General features: G+C 46.6%; 2 protein-coding genes across 3 annotated transcripts in view; one reads left to right on the top strand and one right to left on the bottom strand.

The window, feature by feature from the left end:
- HSPBAP1 (HSPB1 associated protein 1) overlaps window positions 1-6,067 on the bottom strand; it is a 66,029-nt gene extending 59,962 nt beyond the window's left edge. Inside the window, exon 1 of one of the 2 annotated variants that reach the window (XM_063288795.1) lies at window positions 5,922-6,067. In XM_063288795.1, coding sequence (XP_063144865.1) covers window positions 5,922-6,024 — 103 coding nt within the window. In that variant the 5' untranslated portion in view covers window positions 6,025-6,067. The other variant, XM_063288796.1, reaches the window with a different exon arrangement.
- A 752-nt stretch (window positions 6,068-6,819) lies between these two features.
- Window positions 6,820-21,433, top strand: part of SLC49A4 (solute carrier family 49 member 4) — a 107,278-nt gene continuing 92,664 nt past the window's right edge. The window contains exon 1 of the mRNA XM_063292458.1: window positions 6,820-7,254. Coding sequence (XP_063148528.1) covers window positions 6,870-7,254 — 385 coding nt within the window. The 5' untranslated portion in view covers window positions 6,820-6,869. The remainder of the gene's footprint in view (window positions 7,255-21,433) is intronic.

Raw genomic sequence — 21,433 nt, 5'->3', positions numbered from 1 at the left:
GTATGATCAAAAACAAAGATGGCAAGGACCTAACAGAAGAAGAAGAGATCAAGAAAAGGTGGCAAGAATATACAGAAGACCTGTATAGGAAGGATAACAATATCGGGGATAGCTTTGACGGTGTGGTCAGTGAGCTAGAGCCAGACATCCTGAAGAGTGAGGTTGAGTGGGCCTTAAGAAGCATTGCTAATAAGAAGGCAGCAGGAGATGATGGCATCCCAGCTGAACTGTTCAAAATCTTGCAAGATGATGCTGTCAAGGTAATGCATGCTATATGCCAGCAAATTTGGAAAACACAAGAATGGCCATCAGATTGGAAAAAATCAACTTATATTCCCATACCAAAAAAGGGAAACACTAAAGAATGTTCAAACTATCGAACAGTGGCACTCATTTCACATGCCAGTAAAGTAATGCTCAAGATCCTTCAAGGTAGACTTCAGCAGTTCATGGAGCGAGAATTGCCAGATGTACAAGCTGGCTTTAGAAAAGGCAGAGGAACTACAGACCAAATTGCCAATATCCGCTGGATAATGGAAAAAGCCAGGGAGTCTCAGAAAAACATCTATTTCTGTTTTATTGACTATTCTAAAGCCTTTGACCATAACAAATTGTGGCAAGTTCTTAGTGGTATGGGGATACCAAGTCATCTTGTATGCCTCCTGAAGAATCTGTATAATGACCAAGTAGCAACAGTAAGAACAGACCACGGAACAACGGACTGGTTTAAGATTGGGAAAGGAGTACGGCAGGGCTGTATACTCTCACCCTACCTATTCAACTTGTACGCAGAACACATCATGCGACAAGCTGGGCTTGAGGAATCCAAGGCTGGAGTTAAGATCGCTGGAAGAAACATTAACTATCTCAGATATGCAGATGATACCCCTTTGATGGCTGAAAGCGAAGAGGAACTGAGGAACCTTATGATGAAGGTGAAAGAAGAAAGTGCAAAAGCTGGCTTGCAGCTAAACCTCAAAAAAACCAAGATGATGGCAACCAGCTTGATTGATAACTGGCAAATAGAGGGAGAAAATGTAGAAGCAGTGAAAGACTTTGTATTCCTAGGTGCAAAGATTACTGCAGATGCTGACTGCAGTCAGGAAATCAGAAGACGCTTAATCCTTGGGAGAAGAGCAATGACAAATCTCGATAAAATAGTTAAGAGCAGAGACATCACACTGACAACAAAGGCCCGCATAGTTAAAGCAATGGTGTTCCCCGTAGTAACATATGGCTGTGAGAGCTGGACCATAAGGAAGGCTGAGAGAAGGAAGATCGATGCTTTGGAACTGTGGTGTTGGAGGAAAATTCTGAGAGTGCCTTGGACTGCAAGAAGATCAAACCAGTCCATCCTCCAGGAAATAAAGCCAGACTGCTCACTTGAGGGAATGATATTAAAGGCAAAACTGAAATACTTTGGCCACATCATGAGAAGACAGGACACCCTGGAGAAGATGCTGATGCTAGGGAGAGTGGAAGGCAAAAGGAAGAGGGGCCGACCAAGGGCAAGATGGATGGATGATATTCTAGAGGTGACGGACTCGTCCCTGGGGGAGCTGGGGGTGTTGACGACCGACAGGAAGCTCTGGCGTGGGCTGGTCCATGAAGTCACGAAGAGTCGGAAGCGACTAAACGAATAAACAACAACAGATTATGGCACCCCCTAGATACTTGACTCAGGCAGATAGGAGTTAATAGGTTAATGAAAGAGGTCTGAATGAAATTGGCAAGAGAAAGTGTTCTAACAAATAAGTCCCATAGAAAGTAAACAGAAAGCTGAAGATACAAAACGTGTAGAAAATATTCAATCTTTCAAATTCAGTACAAAAATAGTAACAGGAAGGCAATTATACTGTATATTCTCAGTCATCCTTAATCTTTAAATGGGAAAACAAGCCAAAACTTAATTTTTTTTAAAAATCCAAAAATAATGATAAGCACCAAGACAGTCCACTTTTTGTTGATGTAGAAAGCCTCTCTTGGGGTACATGAACTTAAAAAAATATATAAACTGGGTGATTTAGAAATGGGATGGCTCAACCTACTGTCCCTTTAAGGCTACAAACACGGCGTAGAAATGGTGTCCCCCACCTCCTGTTGTCTCTTACCGGATTGTCGCAAACATTGAGGTTCTCGGTCTGCAAGACAGTGTTTTGGAGAGCAGATGGGGTGATTCCGAGCTTTTTCTTCACATGAAAAAGCTCTGGGCTCCAGGAAAAAGCCTGTCAAGCCCCCAAAAAAGTATGCGTTGCCAGCTCTGCCCACAGAGCCCGCGGACACAGCTGCTCAGTTGGCCATGTTCCCACCGGAAGTCCAATATTCTTATTTATATTAACATTTCTCCATCCCTGTTTAGTAGGCATGAAAGATACACAGAATTTATCAGTGTCCTTCCATTTATTTCCTGCCTTCATTTGGAAAATCCCTTTTATTCACTATTTTTCCCTAGAACAACACATATGACTAGGCTGGGTGACATCATGCTAAGAGAGCCTAAAATAGGATATGCCAAAGACTAGAAGAGATCAAAGTATTTTTGATGGATAAAATACCAAGAGTTAGGACAAGGACTTCTAGGAATGAAAACTGTCCAAGAACTAGAACCATCCCTAAATTGTCTTCTAAACTGCGACAACATTCCGTGACAAGACTGATGAAAACCAGGTGGTCAGAGTCCAATACTTCATGGCTATAAAACAGGAGAGGAAATGGAGCTCTGTAAAAAGTGTAGAAGGTATGGAAAATTCTATTTTCCTTGCTAATTTATTTGCTGTTTTTTTGCCTTTTTCTCTCACTATCTTTTCCACATTGGGAAACCTTTCTGGAATCAAGGAGCTACAAGACGACTTTTGAGAATTATCTGATTACTGTACTAACTTCCCTGCTAACCTTAGTTGGGAAAATCATGTTATTGATCAGCTGTGTGTACGTTAGATTAGTTGTGCTAGAACTGAGAAATGTATTTAAGCAAACAGGGTACGCAAGCTTTGATTCAACAAATCTAGCAACTGTTGTACTGCATTCTGTTGCCTTCTACGGTTATTATGCCCACAGGGACAAAGATCCTAAGAGGTGAAAAAATAAGTTCTGTTTTCCCCCTTTAAAGGAGGTTCCTGAAAAAAAGCTCAAAATACTAGTCCATCTCAAATTTTTAAAAGTAATTTTACTATCCGTTTACTTAAAAGCAAGTCTCATGGTTGTTGACGATACTTACTCCTTAGCACAACTTTCCCCACCATGTTGCTTTGTAGATGTGTTAAGATTCTTTTTCCCCAGGGCTAGGTCTTTAAATAATTGTCTCCAGTTTTCGCTTTTAACCAGTGTGATCAGGCTGAAATTGTTTTGGGATATATAGTGCTAATACAAGCCCAGCACTGAAATAACAATAAATGTAAGGTTTTCCCCCACATAAATGCTTGATTAGTGGCTACTTGTGAAGATAACCGAACAAACGCAGCCTAAATCTGCAGAGTAAATCTAGCAGTCATTAATTAGCAAACAGATAAGTGAGCAAATTTAAAAAAAGAGAAAATAAGAGTAAAAATGAAACTACACAACTGAGCCAGCAGCACTGAAAAATGATGTCTATGCTTTCCCTTCTAAACGTATCCTATTGTTCCCAGTTTTTCCACAACTTTTAGGCAGAGGACCTGAACCCCAGGCTTAGTCAGGAAATGTTCACCTACAGTCCTTGTGGTTCTCGGGATTGGCTAGGGAAAAACAAACATCTAGTTTCCAGACTGAATCCTACCTCCCTGCCTCTCACTGGAAGAGGACGAAAGCTTTTTAGTACTCCTTACTTAGAGGAACCAATTATCCTGCAGCTCTTAAAATCCATTACACCATGGGAAAATGAAGGAAAGGTACTATAAATTCATCAAAAGGAATTTGAAAGCTCAGCAGTTACTTATATAGTTTTGGTTTAGTAAAGTACATGCTTTAAATGCAGAGTAACTTAAGATATAATTCCTGACACCCTGGCATAGAATGAGGATTCTTAATGCTGCTATGAGGTGGAGTAGACAGTACTGTGCTAGATGGACCAAAAGTCTGATGCATCTAAAGCAGCTTAATTCTTGAGTTAATACTTATATTTGAGATCACCTGCTCCAGGTGGAATCTGTGAAAGAAAGTACATTAGGGGTCCCATCTCCACAAGGATGTTTTTATCAGGGACCTTAAGGATAAATCTTTTTGATGAATACTCCTGTCCTCTGGAACAGTCTCCCCATGGACATAGGGATGGCCACTTCCCTACTGTATTTTTCTGAGCAGTGAAGGCTTGGCTTTTTTTGTAGGACTTACGGGACTTAATGGAAGGGTTATTCTATTCCCAGGGTGTAAGCACTAGAAAGGTTGTGTTAGTTACATTTTTGAGTTATTATTGGTTGCATTATAATGTTTTAACCTTAAATTACTGTATTCAGGAATTCTGACTGGAGTAGTATGGAAGCCTGAGTAAATAAATATTATTTCAGCATTGTCAGATCACTAGAATGTCATCAGTATTTGACACACAAAATAAAAATACCCAAACAATTTTGAAGGTAAAGGATGACTGAGTTAAAAATGGAGTTAGCCACATAAAGTGTATTTTCAAGTTTCCATTCTGCTTCAGTGAAACCTCTGTTCAACACCACACACCTTTCGAGGAACAGAAAATGCAATAAAGTGCATTTTGTGGAAGTGAAATGTGCACATTTATTGTGTTTCAATATAAAAATAGCTTGACAGCTACATCAATTTTTAGGGGAAGGGAACAAGAACACAGAAGCAATTAATATCCAAAGCAAGACCCAACAGTTTCCTTTATTCTTAATTGACCACTGGGTTGGCAATAGATGAATTACAGTAATGCAACTGATAAACATGAATTGACTAGAAAATGTGCATAACAACCAATCACTACCTTGTTTCAAGCCATCATCATTATCATAATCATTTATTAAATTTATATGCCACCTGACTCCCAAAGACTCTTGAGTGGCTCACCTCCCTGCCTCTCAACAGTAAAAGAAATTACAATAAAATCAATAAAAGATGGCATGTGCAACAGACCAGTTGGAAGGAAGTGAGGGGTCTCACTCTCCCTCACCAAAGGCCTCGGTGAAGGTGAACCAAAGTGGGATGGTTTAAACTGGTGCATGAATCAGTTTGCATGTTCAAACTACAAATATGAACGCAGCTTTATGTACGTTTACCTGATTTCATAGAGAATATGCCCAATGAATAGCATTTATAGGTGGACTCTGAATAATACTTTAGTCTCCAGACAATACCTGGTAACATCTAATAACAGAAATGATGTTTAAGGGATTGTCCATTCTTCACCTGGAGATACTATGTATTAACTGACCAATGTGCATAATATCCTCATTGTGCAATATGACTTGAACATTATGTATATTGAGCAGCACTGAAATCCGTTCTTGATACTCATTGTGTTTGCTAACAGATGTTTTATTTGTTCCGGCCAGCATTTTGTAAGTTTTAAGATGTGGGAATTTTCTAGCAGTTTTATTGTGAATTGTTTAAATTTGTCATACCCTCACTTTGGGATTGTTTTAGCAATAAATAGCAGCTTGGATGGATGGGTTAATAAATAAATGCCGAGCATTATTTTCTAGAGCTGTGATCTACTTCCGCTTCAATGCAAAAAGGTGCATTGGGTGGGTGAACGTAGCGCTTGTCGGCAGCTCCTTAAACCAGCCAGTCGTTCTCCATTTCATTAACGTCAAATGCAACACCCCGAGAGGCAGAAAGAAGTGGCTGAAGCAGTCTGAAAGGCAGGAAAAGCCGGTTCGCTAAAACGGGTGTCATCATCTAATCACTCCTCCTTAGTTTTACGTCTCTCGACGAAGTTCAACAAACAAGACATGCGTGGCGTAACACAGGAAGGAGGACAGGCGCCTACCTACCAAGCTGCAAGGGCTCCAAAGCGGCCACCTCCCCGGCCACCGCTTCGCTCTCCATCCCTAGTCCGAGAGAGAGACTGTTCCCGGTTCCTCCTCCTCGGCTCATCTTTTCACCGTCACCGTCGCCAGCCCTTCCGCTACCCGCGATCATGTGAGGGATCCTTTGAGCCGAGTCATGTGGCTTTGTTTTCAAGTTCGCAGCCAGGTGGGGCGCGGAATCTGGCGGGCAGAGCTGGCTCTTCTCGGGGTCCGGCGGGGACTTGTTTCTCCAAGGGGCTGCAGTCCGTTGCCTTCACCCCAATTCGACCATAAAAACGCTCCAAGCAACTTTTTCAGTTTTTCCCTCTCTGAAGAGTATTCTCTTTTAGGTCTCCGCGAGTGTTCTACACCCGGGACGGGTCCTGGAAGCTACCCAGGGTTAAGTGCGCATCACTGGCAGGGCTGAAGTAATTGTTCTCCGTCCTAACATCGGGACAAGGAGGAGCTGCCTAAAACACTAGCTTTCCCCCAGTTCCAGTCAAGATGAAAGTCCCGGCACTTGTTACTGACATTTTGCTACAGTTAGGCTAATACCCAGTTGCTTTTTGTACTGAGCCGGGTTTCAGGGACTAGCTCCCACTTATCCGTAGAGAGGCTAAACTACTCTGCTCCGATCGGGTAGTCTCCCGATGGGTGGGACGACATCGCCCTCTATCCCTAAGATCCCTTGCTGGGGAGAGGGACAGCTGTAATCCCACACATCTGGAGGGCACCAAGCCGGGCCTCGCAATCGGGCGGCTCCTTTCTCGCTCTTCCCATCGCGGCCCGCCTGCCTCGCGCATGCGGCTGGGCAGGTTGCCTCCTAGCCCAGGCGGGCGGGGTTTGCTTACACCGCCGCCGCCGCGGCTGGGTTACGTTAGGACACCAGTTGGCCGTCAGGCAGGTGGGACTGCCTCCGCCGCCTTCCCGGCGATGGGCTTAGGCTGGAGCAGCCCCGAGGAGCGGGAGCCCCTGGTGCCCCCAACTTCGCCCGCCCGGCCGCCGCCGTTTGCTCAGCATGGCCAGACTTGCAGGGCGGCGGCGGCGGAGTCGCGGGGCAGGGGTATGCCTCCGGCAGGGCCCCTGCCTCGCCTCCCGCCGGAGCCGGGCCGCGTGTACGGCCGGCGCTGGCTGGTGCTGCTGCTCTTCTCCCTGCTGGGCTTCGTGCAGGGCCTGGTGTGGAATACGTGGGGCCCCATTCAGAACTCGGCCCGTCAGGCCTTCGACTTCTCCAGCTTGGATATCGCCCTGCTTGTCTTCTGGGGGCCCATCGGCTTCGTGCCCTGCTTCGCCTTCATGTGGCTAATGGACAAGAAGGGTGAGGAAGGAGGGAAGGGCGAGGGCGGCTGTGCCGGGAGCCACCCTTTCCCACCGTCTCCGAAGAGGGGAAAGCCGGAGACTCCTTCGATGAAAGCAGACTTGCCCAACCCGGTGCCTTTTGGATGTGTTGAGTGGCAACACCTGGCATCCTCAGCCAGCCTGGCCCGGGCAGTGGGAGATCTAGTCCAAAACATCCGGAGGGCTGGGTTGCTTTCCTGGTAGAAAGACTCCCCTCCCCAGGGTGGGCCACCCAAGTATAAAGGTGTGAAGACACAGAGCTTGATGGTCTTAATTAACTGATGCCCACTGCTTGGGGTGGGTGGATATTTATGGACCTAAAACCTTACCCAGGTATCTGTTCAGTTTCCCTTGTGATGTGTTACATCTAACAAAGAATGTTTATATGGATGAATATATCATTTTAAGTGTTTGTTTATTAAATGTGGATCTTTCTGTGTGGACTATACCCAAGGTGGCTTGCAGCATCCAAAAATACAAATTATATCACATAAAAATAAGAATGGTACAATTAAAATCAGAGGTAATATAATTAGTATCAAAAGCTCAGTGGAAGAGATCGGCTTTTGTCATTATCTTAGTAGAGGCCAAAGACACCTCCTTGGTGAGGGCAATCCATAGTCTGGGAACCACCCTCTCCACTGGACCAGATAGCTGAGCTTCTTACAGTGGGGACATATTTGAAAGGACCTTTCCAGCTGATCTGAGTTACCAGGCAAACTCATAGCAGAAGAGGTAGTTCCTCAGGTAGATAGACCATATGCTTTTTAGGGTTTTACATTGTTCCTGATAAGCATTCAGCAACAAGTGCATATCTTTTGGGACAGGCATCAAAGAATTTCTGATTTTCTTGCTGGAATTTTTTTGAGTAGGAACAAGGGGGCCGTATTAGTGTTTCACTCACCTACCTGCCATGCTCCAAAGGAAAAGGACAAATGGGCTGAGACAAATATTACTCTTTACAGCTGCCTCTGCCTCTTGCTTATCCAAGTGGAGAAAAGGGTAGCAGTGGAGTTGGAAAGGGTGGCTGCCACTGTCTCTGCTGGCTGAATATTGTAAAAGTTGTCATGTGAATGTGATGTTATGGGCCTGGTGTCCTCTGCTGCCTTGCCCATAGCAAATCCAAATCCTGTATGCATCTTAATAAGACATTGAGGGAAAGAAGGGAGTCATGCTATTATTGTCATTCACATGTCTGAGGAGCATGACCTCCAGTTATCTGTCCTCTTGGAGCCTGTGCTGAACCTAATTTGATTACCCCCTGGAAGGAGGAAGAAGGCAAGTAAATGGAAAGTGGTCACTCTTGGTTATTGAGAATTGAAATGTTGGGCTGATTTTCTGACCGAGCCAAGCTCTGAAGTCACTAGTCCCTTTTTAGGCACCCTTCCCTTAACCTGGAAATTTAGGCAGTAGCCTGATTGCCTTCCAGTTGCCAGGTGAGCATCACTGAAAGAAAGTAGGGAATGAACCAGAATTGTTGCTGACCTCTGTAGTCAAATATTATTGTAATACTGGGTATACAGAGGAATATTTATGAACTAAAATACTTTTCCATCCACAGTAAGATTATTGGAAAGAGACAGCGAGAGAAGAAAGTCACAATGTACTCTCCATCAATGACAAATATTTTGTCAGCAGAGATGTTTAAAAATACATTGTATATGGGCTTCTCTCTAACAGTCAAAACTGAAATAAAGTGAAACAAATGTTATTAAGAAGAGCTTAGCTATTGTTTTTTCTCTAATTGTGTTATTTCAATGCTCTATCAAAATGAAATGTTAAAACAGGGTTCTGTGAGCTATTTTCTTTTTATTATTATTATTAATTTTTCAAGATATAATTAAGACACATAATGCAGAATATAAGACCGATAGAATACAAGTCTAAAAAAGAAACAGGAAAAGCTAAAATGGTGCAGAAATAAACAAAAAAGCATATCAGACCAGTGGCTTTTGACCTTTTCCAGCACAGGTATAAAAGTACATAAAAGTTAATCTCTTGCTATTAATTAAACATTTAGTAACACTGTATCTCTAAAATCAAACCAGTCATCAAAACCTAAAATCAGGCCCTCATTCTTTGTATCTAAGTGACACAAAAGGATCACACTTAAGAAATCCAGTGTGTTATTTGTCAGGATATTTGCCACCTCTTGCTCTGTGCTGAATAAAAAAATTGTGTATATATTGTGATGCCCACACATTTTATAGGTGAACAGTAGTTAGGACTGTTAGCTCTCCCTAAAATCAGATATAAAGAATGTGGAGGTAGCTATCTGTTGAAATGTAAAAAAATGTGTTTTCTAGGTTTAGTATAGAAGTATATGCAGGATCAGCCAATTTTACAAGGATTAGTACATGTGAATGTTAAACATTTTGATAAATATAATAAACGTTGCCTTTCTGGACCAATTTTAGCATTCTGTTTCTCAATAGTAGTCAGATATAAGCTGTCAAGTGTTTATAGGCGGGGTATGATGCAATAATGATATCCTGTTAGTTTCCTGGTACTCAAGAATGATACTGCTGTTAATCACAGAGGCTTCATTTCTTTGTCAAGTCTGTCATGGATGTTGCCTATGTTTTTGGCTTCTTTTTTCTTTAAATAGCTTTGAAAATTGAAAACCCAATCTCACATGTTGTCATGAAATTCAATTTGATTTTTTTGTGTTTGATTAAAAAGTACTTGTTGACTGTTCTGAATCATTCTATACTCAGCATCATTGAGTGGCCTAAGGGTTCTAGGTTTCTTCTCCTAATGTTCCCCTTTATATAGTTCATACCATTAATGACCTTGTAAACCTTTCAATAATCTTAATCTACTATTTTTGGTGATTAGAAAGAAGATTAACTAATAGAAGAGAATATATGTAGCTCAGGGTTGAACTGTGGAGTCCTTGGTGCTCTTTGAGCTTGATTGTTATCCTCCCAGGTTGCCCAGGTTTGTGCTACCAACTGCACAATACCCCACATCATCACTTAGATTTTGAATTTCTTAACATAGTATTTCATTTCAATTCATTTTAGTATTTTCATTCTTAATTAATTTTGGATCATAGTATATTAATTGCTTCTGTTTTTATATATATATATATGTATTAATGTAAGATTGTTGCTATTGTATAGTTTTATTGTGTCTGGCCTTAGGGCCTAATAAACATGATGATGATTGTTTGCTTGTAGATGTTTCATTACCTGGCTAGGTAACATCATCAGTGCTAGTGCGTGTGGGGTTTGCTCCCTGTTTATATACAGTGTCAGATACAAACCTCAAATAAACTGCACAGCTGGATGGGAAATAGCTCAACAAAGCGGCCGAAAAATGATACAACTAATGATCATGGATGCTGACCTCAGACTACACGAATACCAGCACACCACGGATAACCTCTAGGAGCACCTGGAACAAACCATGACCCCACAACACACAAAAATGCTAACAACCATCAGAACTACATCTTTAAGACAAGCTAAAAAAAAAAAAAAAAAAAAACTCCAAGCCAAACTGCTCAAGTTAAACCCTGGAAGTAAAGACTTGGTTGCCTATCAAACAGGTAAACAACATGTCCAGCCACCCACTATCCACCGCAGAACATGATATCCTCCAGAAAGGCCTCAACTATGACATAGATTATGTTAATCAGAGTTCTTTGCAGCCTTAGAAGCAGCATTAAAACCACAGGACGTGCCACAGAGACCCAAGGAAACATAAGGCAGACAATCATACCACGGGCCAGAAGAACACAGAATCAGAACCAATTCAAAGCAGAGGACAGAGCGGCCCTCAAAACCCTAAAGAAGGACCAAACCATCCTCTTCCTCCCAGCAGACAAAGGCCGAACCACAGTGATCATGGACAGATCATAATACATACAAAAAGCCAAAGAATTAATGGAAGACAAAGAAACCTAATCCCTGTAAACACCAGCCCAATCAGAAACTAGACAACCTTTAATGACCTAACCAAGAAAGGTCAAATCACAAAAGAGGAACAGTGCCAGATGAAAAGCAATGGACCTGTCCTCCCACGCTTCTATGGACACCCAAACATACACAAGCCCGACATACCTCTTTGTCCAATTGTATCATTACCAGGGACCGCAACATACAACATAGCCAAAGAACTTACGAAAAAACTTGGACATCTCAGAGGGGAGCAAATATTCTATCAACTCCCCACCTCAGGGCCTCCAGAAAATCAAAGACCTAATAATAGAAGAAGATGAAATTATGGTTTCATTCGATGTCACAGCACTCTTTACATCCATAAACCCAGAACTAATGAAAGAATCCATGGCAGCAGTACTACACAACACACCTGACCCAGCCAAATACAGGTAGTCCTCGACTTATGACCACAATTGGGCCTGGAATTTCCATTGTTGTGGCCGTAAGTCAAGTCACAGTGTGACGGGACCTTTTACAACCATGTTTACAGCAGCCATTAAGCGAATCATGGGTTGTTAAGCGAATCCAGCATCCCCAATGGGCATTTTTTGCCAGAAAATGGCAAAAAAGTCGCAAAATGCAATCATGTGACCATAGGACACTGCAACCAATCATAAATGTGAGCTGGTTGCCAAGCACCTGAAATGCGATCATGTGACTGCGGAGGGGTGGTGCGACAATTAGTGACACTCAGAAGTGCTTTACAGGCCATAAAGCACCTATTCCGAGGCCATCATAACTTCAGACCATCATTAAACAGTCATAAGTCGAGGACTAGCTGTATACCAAAATAGAAATACCCAGAATCATAGACCTCATCAACCTCTGCCACTACCTACTTTCAGTTTGATGGACAAATATACCAACCAATCAGAGGAACACCCATGGGATCACCATTCTCAGGACTCATAGCAGAGACTGTAATGCAGCATCGAGAAACTATAGCACTCCCACACATACAACCAAAAGTATGGATCAGGTATGTAGACAACACCGTCATAATAAAAAAGGAACAACTAGAGAAGACACATGAAACAATCATTTCAAAGGAATAAAACTCACAAGGGAAGAAGAAAATAACAACACACTACCTTTCATGGGTATCCTCATCAGCAGAGGACGTGACAGCAAACTAGAAACACAAGTGTTGAAAAACAACCCACACTAATCAAGTGCTCCATTACCAAAGTAACAATCCAACCTTCCACAAGAGGAGCTGCATGAGAACATTATTCAAATGAGCACAACCACACTGCAGCAACCCAGAACACCAGAAGAAGGAAACTGACTGCCTATGCAACATGTTCCTACAAAAAGGAAACCCACACAACTTTATCAAAATGTGCCTGACCGCTCAACCCACTACAGCACAGCCAACACAAGCTATGAAAAGGATAACGCTGCCATACATCAAAAACATCTCAGAAACAACCAACCGACTGTTACAACCACACAGCATGACTGTAGCACACAAACCAATTAAAGCCCTCCAAAGCATCTTAAATAAACCAAAAGACCCAGTAGCCCAAGAAGAGAAAACAGGAGTCCTCTACAACATACAGTGTAAGGACTGCAACAGCCACTATGTAGGACAGACAGGCAGAAGGCTCGCAGAGTGCATTCATAAACACCAGCTAACGGTCAGAAGACACGATGAAAACTCCTTAATTTCAAAACAGATGGACAGACTCAACCACAGTTTCAGCTGGGAAACTGTGAGCATCCTAGGCCAAGCTAAATCCAAAAATACTAGGGAATTCCTGGAAGTTTGGCACTCAAACAGATCAGCCATCAAGGGACACACAAACCACATTTACACACCATTCAGAAAGGACAATAAGAAAGCTAAGAAGGAAACCAAAAGACCAGAACACATCCTCTACAGCAGTGAACATTCAGATGAGCAGGGATTAACACCAGACAAGCAGCCAAGCAGAAAACAATACCCTAATCAAGGCACTACCAAGGACAAAAGCACCCCCCCACCAACACTGGCAGGGCAAGCTACTGTACGTAAACAGGGAGCAAACCCCACACTGTCAGGGCCAGCCTCGCTCCGCAATAAGACACAGACTCACTTAATGGGTATTAAGGATTTCTGGTTTATTGGAATGATAGCTGACAGAACGAAAAACGGGAACGGGGTAGGTAGTGTGGGGGTGCCCCTTTTATACCCTCCTGTATTGCCCCGGGCTTCCCCACCCCTCAATGCCCCGATCCCTCTTGATGGGATCCTTGATGGCTGCGTGGGCGTTTTCCCCGGTGTCCTCTTTGTCTCCCTGCAACGGTTGAGTTCTCCGGGGCACCATGTGCTCCTTATCTTCACTCCTCTGACGTCTCTCTTTTTAGTTGTTGATGGGATCATGGGTGTGGGTGTCTTTGGGTGCTTGTTTTAATCCCTGATTGGATTATCTTCTTCCCCCTTTTCCTTAATGATCATGATCCACGTTGTGAGGCTCTTTGTGCCTTGCAACGAGGTCATGACATGCTGCCCCCCCAAAGATGTTCTATGGTGCTGGTTTCTCTGGGTATGCCTCATGGAACTGTCTTGTTAGTTGTCTAGCCATGACGTGTCGTGCCTGGACCCACTCTGGGTGTGAGAAATGTTTCCATCTCACGAGGTATTGTAGTGTTCCTCTTTGCTTTCTTGAGTCCAGTATTTCTTTTACTTCAAAATGTTGTTGGTTGTCTATCATTATGGGTGGGGGTGGAGGTTCTTCCGTATGCCATTTAGATGTGCTCGTTGGTTTCAGTAGTGCACAATGAAACACTGGGTGGACCCGTCTCAAATTGTAAGGCAGTTCCAGTTTGAACGTAACTGGGTTGATTACCTGTATGATTTTAAAAGGTCCGATGAATTTCGGTGCCAATTTCTTCGAGGGTTGCGAGGTCTTTATGAACTTAGTGGAGAGGTAGACCCTATCTCCCACTTTGTAGTTCGGTGCCTCCGCCCTGTGGTTGTCCGCATATTTTTTGTACGTTGTTTGTGCGTCTGCTAGGGCCGTTTGGATGATTGGCCAGGTTGTTGCCAGCTGTGCCGCCCAATCGTCTGGTGAGCAGGGCAGGGTTTCAGGTTGCGGCAATTCTGGTATCGGTACAAAGTCCCTTCCATAGACCACCTTAAAAGGGGTGTGGCCAGTGCTCTGGTGTACCGCGTTATTATAGGCCACCTCTGCAAAAGGTAGTAGGTCTACCCAGTTGTCCTGTTGATAATTTATGAATGCCCTCAGGAACTGTTCAAGTGTTGAGTTTAGGATCTCTGTTGATCCGTCCGTGTTTGGATGCCACGCAGTGGACAGTGCTTGCTTGGTTCCGATTAGTTTTAAAAATTCCCGCCAAAACTTTGACGTGAATTGTGTGCCTCTGTCGGTCACCAACCTGTAGGGGGCGCCGTGGATCCTGTATATGTGTGTTAGGAATAAACGTGCCAGCTGTTGTGCGGAGGGGATAGTCGCGCACGGGATGAAGTGTGCTTGTTTCGAGAAATAGTCTTTTACCACCCATATCACAGTTTTTCTTTGGCTGGGTGGGAGGTCCACAATGAAATCCATGGAAATTTCTTCCCATGGCCGGGAGGGGCTGGCTACCGCCTGTAGCAGCCCGTGGGGTTTCCCTCCTTTACGTTTGGTGGTGGCACATATGGGGCAGTTGCCTACGTAGTCTTTTACGTCCTTTCTGAGGTTTGGCCACCAAAATTGCCTCCTCGTTAGGTGGAGGGTTTTTACAAACCCAAAATGCCCTGCAGATTTGTCATCGTGCGCTCTGTGTAAGATTTCCCCCCGCAGTGATTCGGGCACGTACAAGGCTTTCTCTTTCCAGGCGATGTTGTCTTTGAAAGATACATGTTGTTGGTTATTCTGCAACCATGTATCTTGCTGTAGTGCTTGTGTGAGTCTTTGTTGCCAGTTCGGTGAAATTGAGCGTCGGCTCCGATCGCTCCCCGCCGTTCGTGCTGGCGTGCGCTGATTCCTTGTCTGGCTCCGCGTGACAGCTGGGCAGCCGAGCTGTTTCTCAGTCCATACTGTTCCTACGATGTCGGAGGCTTGCGTGTCGTCCTGTGGCCGTCGGGAAAGGGCGTCTGCCAAGAAGTTTTTCTTGCCCGGTATGAATTTCAGCGTGAAATTGAACCGGCTGAAAAACTGAGCCCATCGCACCTGCTTCGGGCTGAGTCGTTTTGGTGTGCTGAGTGCCTCCAGGTTCTTGTGGTCCGTCCAGACCTCGAAGGGGCAGGAGGCCCCCTCCAGCAGGTGTCGCCACGTTTCCAAGGCTGTCTTCACTGCAAACGCCTCCTTTTCCCATACGTGCCATCTCCGCTCCGTTTCGGAGAATTTGCGGGAAAGGTAGGCGCAGGGCTTTAGGTGGTTGTCGGAGTCCTTTTGGAGCAGGATGGCTCCGATGGAAAAGTCGGAGGCATCTGCCTGCACCACAAAAGGCTTGGTGGGGTCGGGGTGTTGTAACACTGGCTCAGCTGTGAAGAGGGTTTTCAGTCTCTCGAAAGCCGTTTGACAGTCAGCTGTCCAATTCAGTAGCGCCCCCGGGTTCCTCGATTTGCGCGTGTCCCCCAAGCCCTTAGTCTTTAGCAGGTTAGTTAGGGGCAATATAGTCTCTGCCAGCCTGGGTGTGAACCCCCTGTAGAAATTAGTGAATCCCAGGAGGCTTTGCAGCTGTCTCCTCGTGCGTGGGCGTTCCCACGCCAGGATGGCTTGGACCTTGCTGGGGTCCATTTCTATCCCTTTAGCAGAAATCCTATACCCTAGGTAGTCAATTTGTTTTTTGTGAAACTCGCACTTGGAGAGCTTTACAAACAGCTCTGCCTTGCGAAGTTTCTTGAGCACGTCTTTTACCAAGCGTTCGTGCTCACGTTCTGTTTCTGTGTAGATCAATACATCATCCAGGTAAACCAAAACCCCCTTAAAAAGGTGGTCACGCAGGACCTCATTAATTAACTGCATGAATACCCCCGGTGCTCCTGCCAATCCGAATGGGAGTACTTTATATTGAAACGCCCCCAATGGGCAATTAAAAGCAGTCTTCCACTCATCCCCCTCCCGTATCCGTATGCGGTAGTAGGCTTCCCTTATGTCCAGTTTGGAGAATACCTTACCCTTTACCAAGTGGGACAAAATGTCCTTTATTAAGGGTAAGGGGTATTTATTTGAAATGCTTGCTGCGTTTAATCCGCGGTAGTCTGTACAGAGCCGCAATGACCCATCCTTTTTCTCGCGAAAGAGGACTGGCGCTCCCACTGGAGAGTTTGCTGGCTCGATAAAACCTCTCGCCAGGTTTTTGTCTATGAAGTCCCTTAATGCAGCTAGCTCTCGCTGGGTCATAGCATATATTTTTGGTTTGGGTAGGGGTACCCCCGGGACCAGTTCAATGGTGCAGTCCGTCTTTCTGTGGGGGGGGAGTTTGTCCGCCTCTTTCTCACCGAAAACGTCGGCGAAATCCCCGTATTTGGTCGGCAGTCCCTCTGGCAGTGCTGTCTCTCTGTGTTCCACAGTCGTCGTCGCCCCCCCCATGGCTGCTCGGGGAACCCTGTTCCCTGAAGGTGCTTGGTAACGCCCGTCAGCAAACTTAATCTCTCTGGTTCTCCAGTTGATGACTGGGTTTTGCTGCACGAGCCATGGGATCCCCAGTATGAGTCGGGGTTGCCCCACCGGTGCCACGATGAAAGCCAATTTTTCCTCGTGGCTGCCGAGCCGTAGCGCGGTTTCTCCGGTGTATTGGGTGACCGGGCCCCCTCCCGCTGCAGATCCATCGAGCTGCGAGAACACCAGGTGGTGCTGAAGTGGATAGCAGCGGAGGTCGAGTGCGGCTGCCAGGTCAGGGTGCATGAGGCTTTTGGAGCAACCCGAATCAATGAGTGCCCAGACCTTTTCGGTTTTATTTCTATGGGTGAGGGTGACACGGACGTAGAGGGTGGGGCATTCCTCACTCACCCCTTTGTCGAAGCGCCTGTCAGTGTCCTCCACCTGTCCTTCGGCGCCCCTTAGGCCAGGTGGTTGTCGTTTCCCGCCGCCTCATCGGGGTTGCTTTCCTCCTCCTCTGAACTGTAGGGGCCGTGTCTGCGTCGGTACTCCCCCTTTGCTGCTGGTCGCTTTCTTGGCGCTGGGGTTGGTGCTGTTTGTGCCCTCCTTGGGCTCTCTCTGGGCGTCGTTTTGGGGCATGCGGCTGCTTTGTGATCTTCCCTGCCGCACGTGAAACATTGCCCTTTAGCGAAGCGTCTGTCCCGTTCCTCCTTCCAAGGTTGGGGTCTCGCCCTCACCTGCCTTGCGTTGGTGCGTGGGGGTCTCACTGTCTCCATCTGTTGCGTTTCCCTCCTTGCGTGGAGGAACGTGTCGTGGGCGTTCTCCGCTTCCGCTGCCAGCTGGATCCACCCCGTGAGGGAGCTGGGGTTGTCGCGGCCAAGTGCCCACCGGAGGACGTTTAAGTTGAGTCCATGTTTGAACTTCTCAATCAGTGTCGATTGAGACCAAGTGTCCACTTTTCCGGCTAGGGCTTGGAACTCCATGGCATACTCAGCCACGGAGCGCGGGCTTTGTCTAAGTGTCTCTAGCGCCCTTTTTGCCTTTTCTTGCTCCAGGGGGTCCCTGAAGTGCCTTTCTAGTGCCTGCAGGAATTCAGTGCTGTCCTGCAGCGCCCGGGCGCCTGATTGGCACAATTGGACGTACCAATCGGCGGCCCGCCCTTTTAATTTTATGGCCAGGGCATTGATTTTGCCCCGCTCAGTTCTGAAGCAGGGACCCCATTCTTCGAGGTAGTACCTCGCGTTAGTCAAAAAGAAGGAGAGTTTCGAGGGGTCCCCATCGAACTTTATGCCAAAGTCTTTGGCGGGTGTCCTGGTCTGGCTCCTGGCCCCCTCTGCGTCGTGCCTCGGGCTCTGCAGGAGCTGCTGTGGGTCGGGGTGTCTCCGGTTCTCTTGCGGCATTGGTGCCTCTCTCTGGGTCTCCTCGCAAGGTCGTCGTCCCGTCGCTCGGGGGGGAGGGCGGGGTGTTCTCCCTCGGTCGGGCTCCTGGATCCAGGCTCCGCCGTCGCCGTCGCCGCCCGCCGGGTCGTCCCTCCGCCTCTCAGCCTGGCGCATCTCCCGTCGTGGGGTGGGCTCCTGGGGCCGGACGCCGCCGCCGCCGAGGTTGTCCCGCCGTCTCACGTCCGGGCGCGCCTCCGCTCGTTGGGTGGCCTCCTGGGGTCGGGTCCCGCCGTGGTCGCCGCCGTCCGCTGGGTCTCCACCCCGTCTCGCCTCCCGGTGCGCCTCAGGTCGTCGGTTGGGCTCCTTGGGTCGGGTTCCGCCGTCACCGCCGCCCCGCTCGCCCTGCCTCCTTTCGACCGGGGGTGCCTCTGCGCCGCCTCCGTCGCGGAGTCCCTGTGCCGCCGTCAGCTGTTGGAGCATCTGCCGCACCGCCTGCATCCCTTCCTCCAACGCGTCGAGCCTCTCCGCCGTCCCCGGCTTCCCGCCGAGGTTTTCGCCGCTCCGCTCGCCCTCGCCGTTGGCCGTGGTAGAGGACGGATCGTCCCTCGATCCCGCCGCGGTGCCAGGCGCGCCCTCGCCTTCGAGCGCCCAGGGTGGCGGTTCGTCTCGCGCTTCCTCCGGGGTTGCCTGTAGGCTTGGAGAGGGTCCCCTCGTCTCGCCCCCGGTGCCTCGCGGGCTCCGGGGCGCCGGGGTGGGTCCCTCCCCCGCTGCTTCCCCCCAGCTGGGTCCCATACTTACCAGGGCGTTGCATCGCCCGTACCTCAGCTGCATCCCGCCCTGCGAGAGCGGGGCTTCGTCGTCTGGCGCCGAAGGGTTGCGCCTCCTCGGTTCCTGGTTCTCCATGCCTGGCTGGGTCCCTCACAAACTTGTTGGATAGGTACCAGGTGGAAAAAAAATTTTTTGCGGTTCCCGTTTTTATGTCAGGGCCAGCCTCGCTCCGCAATAAGACACAGACTCACTTAATGGGTATTAAGGATTTCTGGTTTATTGGAATGATAGCTGACAGAACGAAAAACGGGAACGGGGTAGGTAGTGTGGGGGTGCCCCTTTTATACCCTCCTGTATTGCCCCGGGCTTCCCCACCCCTCAATGCCCCGATCCCTCTTGATGGGATCCTTGATGGCTGCGTGGGCGTTTTCCCCGGTGTCCTCTTTGTCTCCCTGCAACGGTTGAGTTCTCCGGGGCACCATGTGCTCCTTATCTTCACTCCTCTGACGTCTCTCTTTTTAGTTGTTGATGGGATCATGGGTGTGGGTGTCTTTGGGTGCTTGTTTTAATCCCTGATTGGATTATCTTCTTCCCCCTTTTCCTTAATGATCATGATCCACGTTGTGAGGCTCTTTGTGCCTTGCAACGAGGTCATGACACACACTCACCAGCACTGATGATGTTACCCAGCCAGGTAATGAAATATCTGCAAGCAAACAACCAAGCTCAGGGAGCACCAAGGACTCCACAGAAGATTAACTGACTTGCAAAGAGCCTGTCTTTTTGTAGAATTAAATTGAATATACTGTATAAATTAATACAATTATAGCTACAATATTCTTAGGGTATGTTATTGTTGTTTATTCGTTTAGTCGCTTCTGACTCTTCGTGACTTCATGGACCAGCCCACGCCAGAGCTTCCTGTCGGTCGTCAACACCCCCAGCTCCCCCAGGGACCAGTCCATCACCTCTAGAATATCATCCATCCATCTTGCCTTTGGTCGGCCCCTCTTCCTTTTGCCTTCCGCTCTCCCTAGCATCAGCATCTTCTCCAGGGTTTCCTGTCTTCTCATGAAGTGGCCAAAGTATTTCAGTTTTGCCTTTAATATCATTCCCTCAAGTGAGCAGTCTGGCTTTATTTCCTGGAGGATGGACTGGTTTGATCTTCTTGCAGTCCAAGGCACTCTCAGAATTTTCCTCCAACACCACAGTTCCAAAGCATCGATCTTCCTTCTCTCAGCCTTCCTTATGGTCCAGCTCTCGCAGCCATATGTTACTACGGGGAACACCATTGCTTTAACTATGCGGACCTTTGTTGTCAGTGTGATGTCTCTGCTCTTAACTATTTTATCACGATTTGTCATTGCTCTTCTCCCAAGGATTAAGCGTCTTCTGATTTCCTGACTGCAGTCAGCATCTGCAGTAATCTTCGCACCTAGAAATACAAAGTCTTTCACTGCTTCTACATTTTCTCCCTCTATTTGCCAGTTATCAATCAAGCTGGTTGCCATAATCTTGGTTTTTTTGAGGTTTAGCTGCAAGCCAGCTTTTGCACTTTCTTCTTTCACCTTCATCATAAGGCTCCTCAGTTCCTCTTCGCTTTCAGCCATCAAAGGGGTATCATCTGCATATCTGAGATAGTTAATGTTTCTTCCAGCAATCTTAACTCCAGCCTTGGATTCCTCAAGCCCAGCATGTCGCATGATGTGTTCTGTGCACAAGTTGAATAGGTAGGGTGAGAGTATACAGCCCTGCCGTACTCCTTTCTCAATCTTAAACCAGTCCGTTGTTCCGTGGTCTGTTCTTACTGTTGCTACTTGGTCGTTATACAGATTCTTCAGGAGGCATACAAGATGACTTGGTATCCCCATAGCACTAAGAACTTGATACAATTTGTTCTGGTCCGCACAGTCAAAGGCTTTAGAATAGTCAATAAAACAGAAATAGATGTTTTTCTGAAACTCCCTGGCTTTTTCCATTATCCAGCGGATATCGGCAATTTGGTCTCTAGTTCCTCTGCCTTTTCTAAACCCAGCTTGTACATCTGGCAATTCTCGCTCCATGAATTGCTGAAGTCTACCTTGCAGGATCTTGAGCATTACCTTACTGGCATGTGAAATGAGTGCCACTGTTTGATAGTTTGAACATTCTTTAGTGTTTCCCTTTTTTGGTATGGGGATATAAGTTGATTTTTTCCAATCTGATGGCCATTCTTGTGTTTTCCAAATTTGCTGGTATATAGCATGCATTACCTTGACAGCATCATCTTGCAAGATTTTGAACAGTTCCGCTGGGATGCCGTCATCTCCTGCTGCCTTGTTATTAGCGATGCTTCTTAAGGCCCACTCAACCTCACTCTTCAGGATGTCTGGCTCTAGCTCACTGACCACACCGTCAAAGCTATCCCCGATAGTGTTATCCTTCCTATACAGGTCTTCCGTATATTCTTGCCACCTTTTCTTGATCTCCTCTTCTTCTGTTAGGTCCTTGCCATCTTTGTTTTTGATCATGCCCATTTTGGCCTGGAGTTTACCTCC

This window comes from Candoia aspera, chromosome 1 (assembly GCF_035149785.1).
Source record: "Candoia aspera isolate rCanAsp1 chromosome 1, rCanAsp1.hap2, whole genome shotgun sequence".
NCBI classification, from domain to species: Eukaryota; Metazoa; Chordata; class Lepidosauria; order Squamata; family Boidae; genus Candoia; species Candoia aspera.
This window is presented reverse-complemented; position numbering and strand designations above follow the sequence as displayed.